The sequence below is a fragment of the Apis mellifera genome, linkage group LG11 (genome assembly GCF_003254395.2).
Source record: "Apis mellifera strain DH4 linkage group LG11, Amel_HAv3.1, whole genome shotgun sequence".
Lineage (NCBI taxonomy): Eukaryota > Metazoa > Arthropoda > Insecta > Hymenoptera > Apidae > Apis > Apis mellifera.
The window spans coordinates 2,341,879-2,356,500 of NC_037648.1; the positions used below are offsets into that span (position 1 = coordinate 2,341,879).

The 14,622-nt window shown below is 26.5% G+C and overlaps 2 protein-coding genes across 2 annotated transcripts; both read left to right on the forward strand.

The window, feature by feature from the left end:
* Positions 1–1,656: 1,656 nt before the first annotated feature.
* Positions 1,657–5,215, forward strand: LOC113219093. The gene is made up of 5 exons (XM_026443745.1): positions 1,657–2,132; positions 3,019–3,142; positions 3,220–3,468; positions 4,029–4,573; positions 4,898–5,215. The coding sequence occupies exons 1-5, from the start codon at positions 2,058–2,060 to the stop codon at positions 5,132–5,134; spliced, it is 1,230 nt and encodes a 409-aa protein (XP_026299530.1). The 5' UTR covers positions 1,657–2,057; the 3' UTR covers positions 5,135–5,215.
* Positions 5,216–5,726: 511 nt separating this feature from the next.
* Positions 5,727–13,870, forward strand: LOC113219078 (interaptin-like). The gene is made up of 8 exons (XM_026443669.1): positions 5,727–6,164; positions 6,237–6,483; positions 6,851–7,223; positions 8,510–10,101; positions 10,452–10,603; positions 11,129–11,770; positions 12,008–12,756; positions 13,012–13,870. Exons 1-8 carry the CDS (start codon positions 5,727–5,729, stop codon positions 13,868–13,870), a joined length of 5,052 nt encoding a protein of 1,683 aa, XP_026299454.1.
* The last annotated feature ends 752 nt before the right edge of the window (positions 13,871–14,622 follow it).

A 14,622-nucleotide genomic window follows, 5' to 3' on the forward strand; every position in this document is an offset into this window, starting at 1 on the left:
AATTGTTTATTTTTTATTATCTATTATATGAGAGAAAATATTTTTCCATTTCCTTCTTAGATAAATTGATAATAGATAATAATTTTAATATATTATATTAGATTACCGAATGTATCAAATTTTGAAATAAATTTTTTTCAAAAATAAGAGATCATATATAATAACTTTTCAATTTTTAAGAGAATATAATCTATGAGAAAATAGCACTCAAAATTTTTTCGGAATTTTAAAATTAAAAATTTTTTATCAATTTCTTGGTATTTTCTTAGGAAAATATAATCTATGAGAAAGTAGCAAATAAAACTTTTAACTAAATTTCAAGATTAAAAATTTTTATTCAAATTTCTGTCATAACATTTATCTGTGAAATACTTAGCAATAATTATTTTTCGCTGTATCTTTATACTAGTATTTTTTATAATGTTAAATGTTTTTCTTATAATTTCCTTAATTCTATAGATATTTTTCTTTCATTATAGTTACCTCTTGCAACTCTTGTTTTTCTTTTTCATTTTTTTATTATTCTATTATTTGTATATTGTTATATTATTTATGTATGTTGTATATTGTATATTGTTTCTTACAGATGCCACAAAATCATTAATATTAAAATTTCTCTAAAAACAATTTAATTTTAACCTATAATATTTTCTTTATACTATTATAAATAAATAAAATAGAAATTATTATAAGTCGCAGATAATAAGGTTTGATAATATATTATAAAAAATAAATATTTTTTTATAATTTTATTTAAATGCATATATATATATCAGTCCTAGATAAAATTTATTGCAAATAATAATAAAAATAATAATTTTAAATCAAGCTATAAAAATAAATTATTTAATAATTTATTTTTTCATATTATTATTTCATATTTTTCGTAGTTTATAAAATATTTTAGTTTATAATTATTTATATAATTTCGAAAATAAATTATTTTTTAAAAATTTTAAAAAGTAATTTTAAATAAAAAAATAATATAATATGAAAATTTATTAAAGTATCTAAGTATATAGAAATAATAATTTTTCATATTTTTTCGTATAATTTTAATTGTTTGCATTGTAATAAAGTAAAATTTAAAAAAGAAATAAAATAAAATAAATAAACATATAATTATTACATGTTTCGATTCTTATTAGAATATTGTTCAAATTTGTTTGAATTATTTATGAATATATATATATATATATATGTGATGTAAATAAAGAATATTTAGAATAAATGAAAAAATGTAATATTTATGTTTATGTATATGTTGATTATATAAAATAGATAATAATAGATAATAAATACATGTATTTCGAATTTTACATTATTATTATTTACATAAATTTACATAATTTTATTTATATTATTTATATAAAAATTTTTTTTTCTATGGCATGAATGTTTGAAAATTTTTACAATAAAAGTACTTACATGATTGAAAATTCTCAAGTTGGTATTCAAAAATTATAAAATATCGTGTGAAATTATAAAATAGTGAAATTAAAATGTATAAGCTTTTTTCAGTTCAAATTTATAATTATTAAATAATTAATATTCTAAATATAAATTATTTCTAATAAAAACTATTTCTATACTTTTAAAGAATTGAATAATAGATTATTCAACGTCTAACTACAAACCAGATTATAGATTATTTGCGCGCGCATCAAAAATATTCTAGATTTGAAAAACCACGAAACTAAGAAGGAATGTGAAATAATTTTATTTCTTGCAATTAAGAAGCAATTATAAAGCAATGACGATTCTTTCATATCTAAAATCCCGCGCCTTGCCTCATTTGTCATCGAGTTATGTTCACTCTCGTCAATTGTCATCTCGAAATCGTTCGGCACGCAATAATCCCAACGGAGAAGCCGGATGCGTCAAAATTAACGTAAACGAACGAAACACTCCTTTGAAATTTTCCGGGTGATCCTCAGTGCAGAGGTTTTTCGGTGATCGAGAGTTTTTCCAACAACTGATAAAGTCGACGATGATCGGCTCTCGTGGAATCAACAACTCGCTGGTCCTCCGGCTCCTTCGACAGTTTCGTGTTCCTGATGCCTAATTTCCTCGGACGTCTCTTTGGAATTTCTTATAAAACTGAACGATTGATAATGAACATTTTAGGTTTGGTAAGTATCATTTCTTTATATCAATATCTTTTCAATTATCTTTTTATTTACAATTTTCTTATGCTTTATCGATTATAACCTCTATAACCTTCGATTTTTATTCGTCGAGGAAAAAAAGAAAGGTTAATCATTTACATTTGAAAACTTTTCCATAGAAAATTAGCGATTTGAAATGTGATTATAAGGAAAAATATTTGACACAAATATCACAAATTGGTAAAGAAATCTCTTTTCTAAATAATTTATAAAAACTATTTATTTTAAAAATAAAACATAGAAATCGAAATTAAATTAATCTCCAAAGACTTTTGAGATCAATAAATAAAAATAACCTAAAATCCATTATATTTCTCTATTCATTGTAATCAAAATATTCTTTGTATGACTTCTATTTTGTAAAATCAATTTCCGTCAAGATAGAATACTATCTATGTATTATTATTGAAATTTCTAACTTTGAATAATTAAAAAAAAAATTATTTTTATAATTTTTGAAATATCGTATAAAGTGTAATATTAAGTTATTATAAATAAATATATCTATTAATTTTGTTTCCGATTTCTGTCTAAAATTGATTAATGAATGACAGTTTATTTTTCGAGTGCAAATCGTTAAACTATGTCCCAAAATATTTATATTTAAATAAATATTTTTCACTAAGTTTTTTCAAATATAATCTAAAAAAAAAAATACGCAAACTTTATCAGAAAATATAAAAAATTATCTTTAAGAAAAATTTTTGGTATCTCGAAAGCTATTGAAAAAATTAAAAATTAAGTCTAAAAAAAAAATTGTATTGATGCAATGAGCAATTAATTTTCTCGATAAAAAGATAATTAAAAATATATATATATATATATGTTCATCAAAACGTATCTTTCAAAGGTTAATAGTACACTAGATTGGAGTCCCATTAAATGGAGAAACAAGCTCGAACAAATATGGAACTTGTCCTTATCGCAGGGAACCCTTATTTTTGATACTATTGGAGAGGATACGATTAAAACTGGTTAGAAATAATAAAATTTAATAAAAATGAAATTAACATTACTAATTTATAATTATTCTTATTTTTATTAACTATAGCTTTATCATGGATCGTAATCACACGAATCATTATCGCCCATGTGTATACGATCTCTTATCTGACAAACATTTATCCCATATTAACATCTACTCGTCCGAACTTGTTACTACCCTGGTTGATCCTGAGCTTCTTCAAAAATGTCGTGCTGGAAGTAATCGTAATAGCTATTGGCCTTTTGCTTTGGTACGACAAGAGATTCTCGTTAACCATTTTCCTTGAATTCGTCCTTGTGAAGGTCATTCCTTTGAGTAAGTAAATATTCAATTATGGCGTCTTACATAATAATTTGTTACATATTTGAAACGAAAAGTATGATTAAATTAATTAAATTAATATTATATTTTTATATTATAATAAAATATTGTATTTTAAATTAGAATATAACTGAAAAGAAGTAGTTCTTGATAAAAATGAATCGAAATATATTATATTTATAGAATAAAAATCAAGTTTAAAAATTCATTACATTTATACTTACACTTATAAGTACTCAATGATTTTATCTGATTTCAATCTTAATTTCATCAAAATTTAATAAAATATATTTTTATCATATTATCATTTGGAAAAAAATATAATTCAAATATTCGAAAAATATAAAAGAAAAAATAATAAATAAATAATTAAAAATATAAAATTATAAATAGATAAATAAATATATGAGTATATTTATAAGTCATTAATAATCACGTGAAGTTATAATGTTATCTTTGTTCATTATAGTTATTAATTGATTAAAATATTTCTAAGATTTATCTTCGTTAAATTTACATTTCTAAAAATTTCATCAAATCTTCCTATCTTTCAGTAATTTTCAGTTATGTTTGGTACTCTAACTCCTGTCTATTTATGGAACTACGTCACATGGAGAAACAACGAACACTGAGAAGAACCATGAGAAGCGATTCGAATCTGATCGCTGCTCGCATCTGTTTCAAAATAGGTGATTCGAAGTACAGAACACGGTCTCTGATGACCTTGATATCCTGTGACAGTTATGATACTTACGATGCACACGATACCATCTCGCGAATCATCGACGATACTACGTTAACGCCCTCTCAAAAGACGATGAGAATTCTTGGATTGACCGAACAGGATATTGTGGACGCACGTTCAAGAAAAAAAGAAAGGGAAATTTGTAGAAGATTAACAGAAGAGGAAGACGATATTCCTGACAATACTATTCTATCAGGATATTTTTTCATCAGTAATTATGATTTAACAAATAAATTAAGAAATGAGAAAACAGTGGAGGATGAGAAGAATGAAGAGACGATGGATGAAGAAACTATAGATAAGTATAAAAAAGATGAAATTAAGGCAGACGTGAAGGAATATGAAGATGATCAGGTAATAGGCTAGAAAGGAGTGTAGGCAAAATTTTTTTATTATTATAAATATAAAATTTATATTTAAGCTAAAATTTTAAGTTAAAATTTGAATTTGATCAATAAATTACATTTTGTAATTACAAACCATTTAAAAATTATTTTTCTTGATCTTATAAGCTTTTAAATAATTTACAATAATTTAATTTTTATTTTGTAAAAGATTAAAGGAAAGATATTAAAACATTTAAAAATTAATTTCACAAAAATTAACACTAGAAGAAAGTTTTGTTTTATTATTAGAAAATAATCATGTCATTTTGATTTTTTTGTTCCATCTTATCAGACAAGAATATATGAACATGATACTATAAATACGAATGAATGTGAAGAAGATCAAGTTACGATAAATGAATTTTACAAAGATGATATCACATTATTTGTTAGTTCAAAGAATGAAATTTTGAGTGAGAAAATTTCAGAGAATCAAATTATGATTGACGAAAAATATGATGATAATATGAAAGTTATCAGTGACACTCATAGTGCAGTGAGTTCATTAACTCTAATAAAATATATATAACATATTTTTTTATAGAAATAAAGCATTGAATAATTGTTGCTCCAATACAATACAGATTTTATAATTTTTAACATTATAACAATAAAACATCGATATCTTTTTATTATCTAAATATAATTAATCGAAGATCAGAGAATAAAGTTTTTTTTTGAATTTTATAAAAATTAGAAAAAATTGTACTTTTTGAACGAATTCGATATCAACAAAATTATGAGTTAATCTTCTCTCAATTTTATATAATTTACATATATCTAAATTTAAACAGAATCACTAATCTTCAAATAATCTTAAATTATTTACATAGATTTTACTTACATAATCTTTTCTAATCTTTTTCTAATATTTTCATCATATATCAAATTAGTTAATTAATAAATTTTTTATTTTAATTCAGAACAGTCCATTTATAACACTAACAAGAAATAATGGCATTTTTAATACACAAGAAATCAAAGATAATTTTTCTGAGAAAAAAAATCTATCAATGCACCAATATTCAAATTCTCAAGATATTAAAAGCAATTCTTTCGAAAAAATAAATCTACCAGTGGATCGACAGCCAGAAGAAATTAAAAACAATTCTTTCAAGATAATGGACCAACGTTCATTGACAAAGAAGAGGGGAGGAACAAATTCCTCGGAGATAAATAACACGAAACAAATGAAATTGTGTCCATCCTATCACAAGGAATTCAGCTATTGTTGCTCTTCAAGAAAACAAGATTTATTCAAGACTTCCTCGAACACTCGACAAATGGTGGAGAAATCTAGCAGTCCTGTGAAAATTCAAGATTTATTTAAGTGCAATTGCATCGTAGATGAATATTTGACTAAAGAAAAGATAGAAGAGTATTGTTTGTCAGGCATAGAAACTATGAGGACCTCTACGCCTAATAAAAGTATTGACAAAGAGAAAATGATAAAGAATATAGAGGATTTAAATAATTCCAAAAACGCGAATTATCATTCATGTTTGAACGATTCCATTGATTTTAATCGAAGTCAAAAGATAGATTTTACAGCGAATAACGCATTTCCTTTGATAGAAAAATTGTTGCAAAATAATCCTAATATGTTGATGAATATTAAAAATGAGACTCAGAAGTTGGAAAATGTTTTTATGTTAAACAAGTCAATGCAAGAAGTCTTCTATACAGCACAGAATACCGTGTCAAGTAGCATGCAAAATTTATCAGATATTGTTAAAGATTTAACGGTGACGAACAATGTTGTAACAAATATTGAAAATTTAAAAACAGTTGAACCTGAAGAAATAAAGACAAAATTGAAGACTGAAAAGGAAATATTAAAAACTATGGTTTCTTTGTCTGTTATGGACAATGATATGAGTAAGTCAAGCACTTGGAGAATTTTGAAACCAATCACTGATATCATCTTCTTAGTAATAATAGTAAAAATTAAAATTTTTTTTAATTAATTACAAAAATATATTAATAAGAAGAAATATAAATACTGAAGTATGAAAATAGTGATTTGATCAATTTGTCAATTAAATAATAATAATTTTGTCTCAATAATGATGAAGAGATTTTTAATCTATGCAAATCATTTTTAAAGAAAATTTGATTGATTATCTTCTCAATTCTCCATTTGTAATTTTTAAATTATTTAAAAAACATTTAAATTTAATGAACAATTTTATATATTATTTTAATTTTCTTTTTCTTTTCTTTTTTTTTTTTTTTTTTTTTTTAGATGTAAATTCTATTCAGAAGAACAGTTTGAGCAATAGCAAATTGAATATCGTGAAAAATACATTGAGTATAAATATGCCTAATAAAATAAATGTGCCAGAATATTCATTCGGAGATGCGAAAATTCAAAAGTTTTTCCAGGATTCTATGAAAGTTTTTGATGGTTGTTATGAAAAGGATTTTGCCAATAATTCAGAATTACAATGTTTGCTTCAACAATTAGATAAGAAGTGGAATATGTATCCTGATCAATCTGATCAGGAGGTATTAATATCATCATTAATACCTTTAAATCAAAAAGATCAAGTTAATCACTCAATACAAATACAAGACTCAAAAATTGCTTCTGTTAGTAATTTCGAAAAGATAAAGAGGTACGTAAGAATTCAGAAGTTTTCATTGTTAATATAAATATTTGAAATATATAATATATTAATATTATCATAGACAAGATGCAAAATAAATCTAACATAAATTTATTTTTTTTATCTCATTTTTATCTCATGAACATTATAATTTTCTTATTATTTTAACATTATTCTTAATATTATTGGTTTAATTCAGAATAATAATTGAAATTAAAATTTTATTTTTAATACAAAATTGAAAATAATTTTTTGTTTAAATTATATCGCAATGGTATTTGTGTTATGCATTAAAATAATGATAAATTAAAAATTATAACATATTGTAATTTTAAAAATTAAAATTTTATATCTTGTCTTTATATCTTATTCACGCGGCAATAATAATAAACAAAAAGAACAAATAATAAAAGAAGGATAAAGATAAAGATAAGAATTGCAATTTAACGCCATCTCTTGAATATTAAAGATATTCGAAAGATGATGTTGATTATTAATCGATCTTATTCTACCCAATCCATGAAGAAATATTCTTAATAATCAAGAGATGGCGTTAATTCTTATTTCTATTCTCTCATATTTTTTTTTTTTTTTTATTACGTTTCATTTGCGATATTCAGGAGACGATTAATTTCTTCATTTTTATTCTATTTCTGTCTTTTTATTTGTTCTTTTGTTTTGCAAATTATATGCATCAAAAAAGATTTTTATATGTCATTAAGTTTATTGTCTTTGTCTCTCTATTGATTAGAAATTTAAAAAATTTTAAATCGTCTATTTCATTATCCACGTTACATAAATAATGTTTCATAAAAATCTATTAATAAAATAAATTTAGTTTTAATAGCATTATAAATCCAATGATTTAAAAACTTTTACAATAAATTTATATTATTTTCGTATATTATGATAAAAAATATAATTGTAATTTTTAATTCATAAATAATTATAAATATGATTTTATTATTTATAACAATCAAAATATTTAAAATATATAAATATAACCTATAGGAATATTTATGAAAGAAAGTATCAAAAGAGTTAATTAGTTTCAAAATTTTTTATGATTAAATCAATATATTATTCTAAATCAGTATTTCAAAACATGAAACAAATTTTCATGAATATATTATTACTTATTACTTTATCTATGTAATAATCGACCTAAAGTTATAATTTTAATCTAATTTTAAAAGTTTCATATTCAAACAATTTTCTATTATATATTATACATCAATAGCATAAATAATTTTTAAAGCTACCTATTTCTAAACAAATCTTATTATTTTTACCAGATATGAATCAAAATCAAAATGTTCCACAAGCGAACACACATCACAAATTGTGCAAGTAAACGAGCCATATTTTGACAATAATTCATATGATTCTCAAAAATCCAGTTCCATTAGTATGAAGGATGTGTTCACGCAAACCGGCAATAATGTAAAAAGCTCCTCCAACCTTAGCCTCACAAATGGAAAGAAATTACGCAAGAAATTCTTCTTCTCACGCAAACGAAAAGAATCAAGAAACGTTTCTAATATTAGTATGCACGATGACAGAATCGAATCACGAAGTTCAATATTCTTAAAGGATCATGTTAAATCCCTTACACATCAGAGATCTAACAATCAAAAGAAACAGTCCAATTTGATGAAATGCCAATCCGACGAGTCCTGTGTCTGTAAAATGACAGACAGCATGCATTCACTTTCAGAATCAAAGAAAGAAGAAATTAAAAAATGCGCCAAATGTAAAGTGGAAACTTTTGCCACGATTCCATTGTCACAGGTGGTTCGTCCATCTATGTTTGACGCGATGATATATCGCAAGAAACCTCCTATGTATCCAAAGAAGACTAAGAACGAACTTTCCATTCAATCCAATGCCTCTAACACAAATTCGAAGAAAATATCGCCGTTCAAGAAACTTTTGGAAACATCTAAGAAATCAACAGAAAAACAATCGTCCCATACGAAAAAGTTCAATTGGAAGAATAAAATAGAATCGTTGGTGGATAGGGAAGCTCGAGAAATGAGAGCTTTGAAAGCTTATAATGAAGTCACTTTGGTAAAATATAAGAAGGAATTGGAAGCTAAAAAGAAATTAACATCAGGAAAAAGCATGAATCCTGATGCTAATCCTGAAACTTCCAAAGATCGATCTTCGTCTTCAAAGAAGACTAACTTAACTGAACGTTCGAAGAAAATTCATAAAACTATAGAATCGTTTTATGAACGTTTTCACGATGACTATATAGACAAAGAGAACTTTACTGTGGATGCAACGACAGAAACAGAACCGTTGTTCCATATCCCTATTAAAACGCCAAGTGTAAAAATTCATAACGTTTCGAACGAGAAGTATTCTTGCTCAAAATTGTCCAAAGTCAACAAAGTGACTGACAAGCTATTGGATAATTTTGATAGGCTGCATGGTGGACAAGCGAAACAAGATACGAAGAAGAACAAACAAACTGGTGAAATAGATATAAGAAAACAGTACACTAAGTACAGCAAACCGAAAAAATTGCCAGACGATGATTATACTTCGATACTATCTATGAAAAAGTTAGAAGGTACGCAGAAAGGTCGTGAATTGGAGAGGACACCTGCTAAGGAAAATGTCAGAGATTACTTGGAGAGTATGGAAGTGCCATCTAATGATCAATTACTTTGTTTCGAATCTCGCATAGATAGCACAAATATCGCGGGACCTTCAATTAAGGGCGATCATAATAAGCAATCTTCGTTAATGGAAGGTGTGGATTTTGGTGCACAAACTGGCAATTTATTAACAACGATAAAGTCTACTATCTTTCAAAAAGTTACTTCATCATGGTCCTCTAGCAGTATTGAACAAAGTACAAAAGAACCACAAGTACATGGTAAATATTATTTAAGTTTTATTTACTATAAAATTTTGAAAACTTTTTTTATGAGATTCTATTAAAAGAAATCTAATATAAATAATAACATCTAATATAAGACATTATCTTCAAAATTTTCATTGAAAAAGCATTATTATAATATATTTTTGGCAACTTGATATATACATACAAGTATATATCTGGCATAAAATTAAGTTGTTTATAACTTAATAACGTTTAACTGACATTTTTATAAACTTTTATATTTGTTTTTAATAGAATTGATCTTTTAAATCAATAACTTGTTTATCCAAAAATCTTGAAGAATTTTAATAACAGTTTAATAATATATCCAATTCTTTTTCCAGATTATCAAGCTCAATTTCCAAGTCAGATGTTTGAAATCAAATCAGTACAAGAACTTAATTATAAGGATGAAGAAGAAACAACTTCAGAAATCCTAAATTATGAGAATATAATAGAATTATCAGAAACAAAAGATCAAATGGAAATAAAACCAGTCTTAGAAATAGAAAATAAAGTGGATCTCGAAAAAGAAATCAAATTGATATCTAAAATGGAATATCACCAAGAGGAAATGAAGCCAACGTTAAAAATTGAAAAAAATGTTGAACTCAAAGAAGAAATCGAAAAAAATGTTGAACTCAAAGAAGAAATCGAAAAAAATGTTGATCTCAAAGAAGAAATCGATAAAAATGTTGATCTTAAAAAAGAAATCGAAGAAAATGTTGATATCAAAGAAGAAATCGAAAAAAATGTTGATCTCAAGGAAGAAATCGAGAAAAATGTTGATCTCAAGGAAGAAATCGAGAAAAATGTTGATCTTAAAAAAGAAATCGAAAAAAATGATTTCAAAGAAGAACCAATTGAACCAATTCAAGAAACACCAGAAATCGAAGTCGATAAACAAGAGATTGATAATTCTAAAGTTTCGAAAGATAAAGAAGAGAAAGAAATAAAAGAAAATATTTCAAAAGATATTCTTCAAATATCTTGCACGGAATGTATCAATTTTGAAGAAGAGGTTCAAAGCGCAGAAGAAATAGAAGAGATCAGAAGGAGTAGCCTCGAAGTAATGTCGAGTGAACCTCAAATAAGAGAAACTTCGTCAAATTTTAGAAATTTCAGAAGAAACATTAATATGAGCTACGTCGGTAATGGTGTCATTTTAAGCAATTCTAATTCTCCAAGGGGAAATCCACGTCCATGGGACATAGTGGATGAGGATACAATTAGAATGCTTCACAACGCTTTTTCTTATCGATCTGTGGATACTTCTTTCGATTTCTTCCGAGAAATTCTGATGGTAGATGGCGAGACTATCAGAATGCTCCACAACGTATTCTCTTACCAATCATTTAACGCCTCATTAGACTTTCCACGAGAAATTCTGACAATTGATGATATTTTAAATAGATCCTTGGAATATCCAATCGATGAATTTATTTTTCAATCTGACAGAGAATTCATGGGACTTACCATGGAACAACTTCCTCCAATGTCTTACGAACATCATCATGCTATTTTCACTACCATACGACAATTTCAAAATTTGGACGAAGAGGATCAAGAAGATGGTATTTGCGATTTATACATCACTACTATCGATCACGAAGATTTGCCTATCGAAATGGAGGCCACGGACGAGTTTGATGACGATGATGAAGTCGAGCATACCGAGTTTAGAATAAACGAACTTTTGACGACCATGATTCGAATCTTGCGGAATTTGAATGATCGTGGATACAATTTGGAGGATATTTTTAGACTGTTCGAGATTTTTCGAGAACCTTCGAACGATGAAGACGATATGATAGAAGAAATTGAAGAGGAAGACGAAGAAGAAGAAGAAAAGAACGAAGAAATGGAAGACCAAATACAGGGAGAAAATAAGATATTGCAGTTCATTAAAGAAGACATCTTCACGAATATTAAATTTCCTATTGTGGTCAAATGGACTGATTTGATACCTAATTTTTCATCTATGGAAAATAACGAAACTGAAGAGCTCGATATCGTGCTTAAGGAAACGGAACTTAGTAAAATAAATTTGTTTTCTTTGAAGGATGACAATTATGATAAACTTACTTATTTCGGGAAGAATTTGGAGAATTTATTTCCGATAGAACGTTGTATAACTTATGAAGTGCTGGAAAAAGTTCATAAAGAAAATGAAATTGTCGATAATGAGGAAACGAAGAAAATCGAGAAGAGCGAAGAAATTATTACAATCAAAGATATCGTAGATCTTAAAGAAGTTGAAGAAATGTGGAAGCATAAACACATCGAGATTGAGGAAGATGTTGCCTATCAAATGATCGAAGAAAACGTCAATGAAACGAGTTTTAAAGAAATTTATGTTGACAAGGATATCCAATTAACGGACAACGAGAACGAAAATAACGATTTGCGAACGACAGATGAAGAGATGTACGAATGCGAAGAAAATAGTATCGATATCGATGTAAAATCAGATTTTGAGGTTAGAGAAGAAACGATTAAAGAAGAGGTTAAAGAGATTAAAGAGATTAAAGAAGTTATAAAGGAGGTTATAAAGGAGGTTAAAGAGGAGATTAAAGAAGAGATTAAAGAGGAGGAAAAAGAAGAACAATTGTCTTTGTATACTATCTTCACTTTTGGACTAGTTGTCTTGTATTTTTATATTCAATATTATTACAGAGAAATATTTACACTCAAACAAATTCCCGTGTCCTCGTCGAGTTTAAAACCGTTTGAAATTCATGCAATACCGACATCGACGACTACGTTCTTAAAAAATTCGAGGCTTATAAAGAAAATTAAGAAAGAAAAAGAAAGTAAAGAAGATAGGTTAGACGAAAGCAAAAAAGAGATCGATCACGATTCGTTAAGAAGCATCATCGATTTCGAAACGTCGGAAATTTCCAGTTTCACCGATTCAGAATTCAATTTCGATTCCAATGTGCACAAAACGTCCTGGACCAATTTAAAGATGATACATGGGCATAGTTCAAAAGAGATAGGAAACGAAGTGAAAAGGATTGAAATTCATTCGATTTTCATGTCTGATAACAATTTGATTAATAATTCGTCGAACAATCAATTGGAAAATGAAATAGATATTTGTTTGGACGAGAAATTAGAATCGCTTTCTCCTCATTACAGCCTGGTCAGGAATAGCAGCCAAATGAATATAATCGAATTTTACGAAAAAGATAACAAGCTTCAATTCATCGAACCTGATCTCAAGTTGTTAGAATTGCGCCTTGCCCAGGAAGAGATAGAGACACTTCAATACAAAGACGATGATTCGAGTTCAACGAAATCATTGCAACACGAGAATGAAACAAAGTTGTTCGAAGAGTCGTCGTACAATTCTTACGCGAAGGTAAAAATAAGCGAGAGAGAACTTCAAAAGAATCACTCTATAAGTCGAAAAAATAGTCCAAGAAAATCGGAATTATCCGTTTTCTACGAAATTCCGGTAGAACACGAAGAATTGGAAGAGCAACACTACGTTTCCGAAAAAGTTATTTTTTCCAAGCGAAATGAGCAGGTTGAAGAGGTTAGGTTATCCGGAATGGAACAGAACATCAAGCAACCATCGAATTTGGCACAATTTATGGAAACTACCGACAGTTTCGACTCGACTTATACCAAAATTTCCGAAGTCTCGAGAAACACTGTTTCCGTAGATTTGAACAAATCGTCGATGGAAGATTTCACGATAGGATCGAACGAGTCGTACGAGTCGCACGAGTCGAATCAGTCGAACGAGGACAGATGAGAAAAATGAACTCGTCCATGAATCATTTCGTTTCGTTCCGATTTATTTTTTCGTATTTTTTTTTTTTTTTTTTTTTTTTTTCTCCTCGCGACAACGATCGATGGATTTTAACTCAATAAATGATCCGGGAACTTTTGAAAGAAATTCTTCTTTTTTTTCTTCGAAAGAAATTCGTTTTATTTTGCATTTTGTATAAAAAAGAAAAAAGAAAAAAAGACCGTTACGATACAGTTGGTCCCAAAAATATCCGACCAATATTAGATACATTTTATTATATACGAAAAATTGTATATTATCGAATGGAAAAGCAAATATTATTGATTATATTAATTTTTAGCATATACATTTATTTATTTATTTAATTCTCATAACATAATTGTTTAAGAAGTGTCTAATTGTTTGTAAAGAAGAAAATAACATGCATGGTGGAAAAATATCTTCTAATGAAAAATTAAGTATTATATAAATAATATTGTTCAGAGGATCGGATATTTTTGAGACCAACCATATATCTTTTTTTTTTCCGCCTTCTTTTTATTTTTCTTTTTTTCCCCTTTTTTATAAAAAAAAAAAAAAAAAAGAAAGAAAGAAATAAACGTTACGCAAATTGACAATTTTTGTCGATAATTATTAGAAAAGATATATTTTTTTCCTTTTCCTTCGATTTTACAAGAAATAATTGTTTATCTTTTGAAAGAAGCAAAACATCTATTGTGAATGAATTTTATTTATCTCGTTTCTTAACAATGATG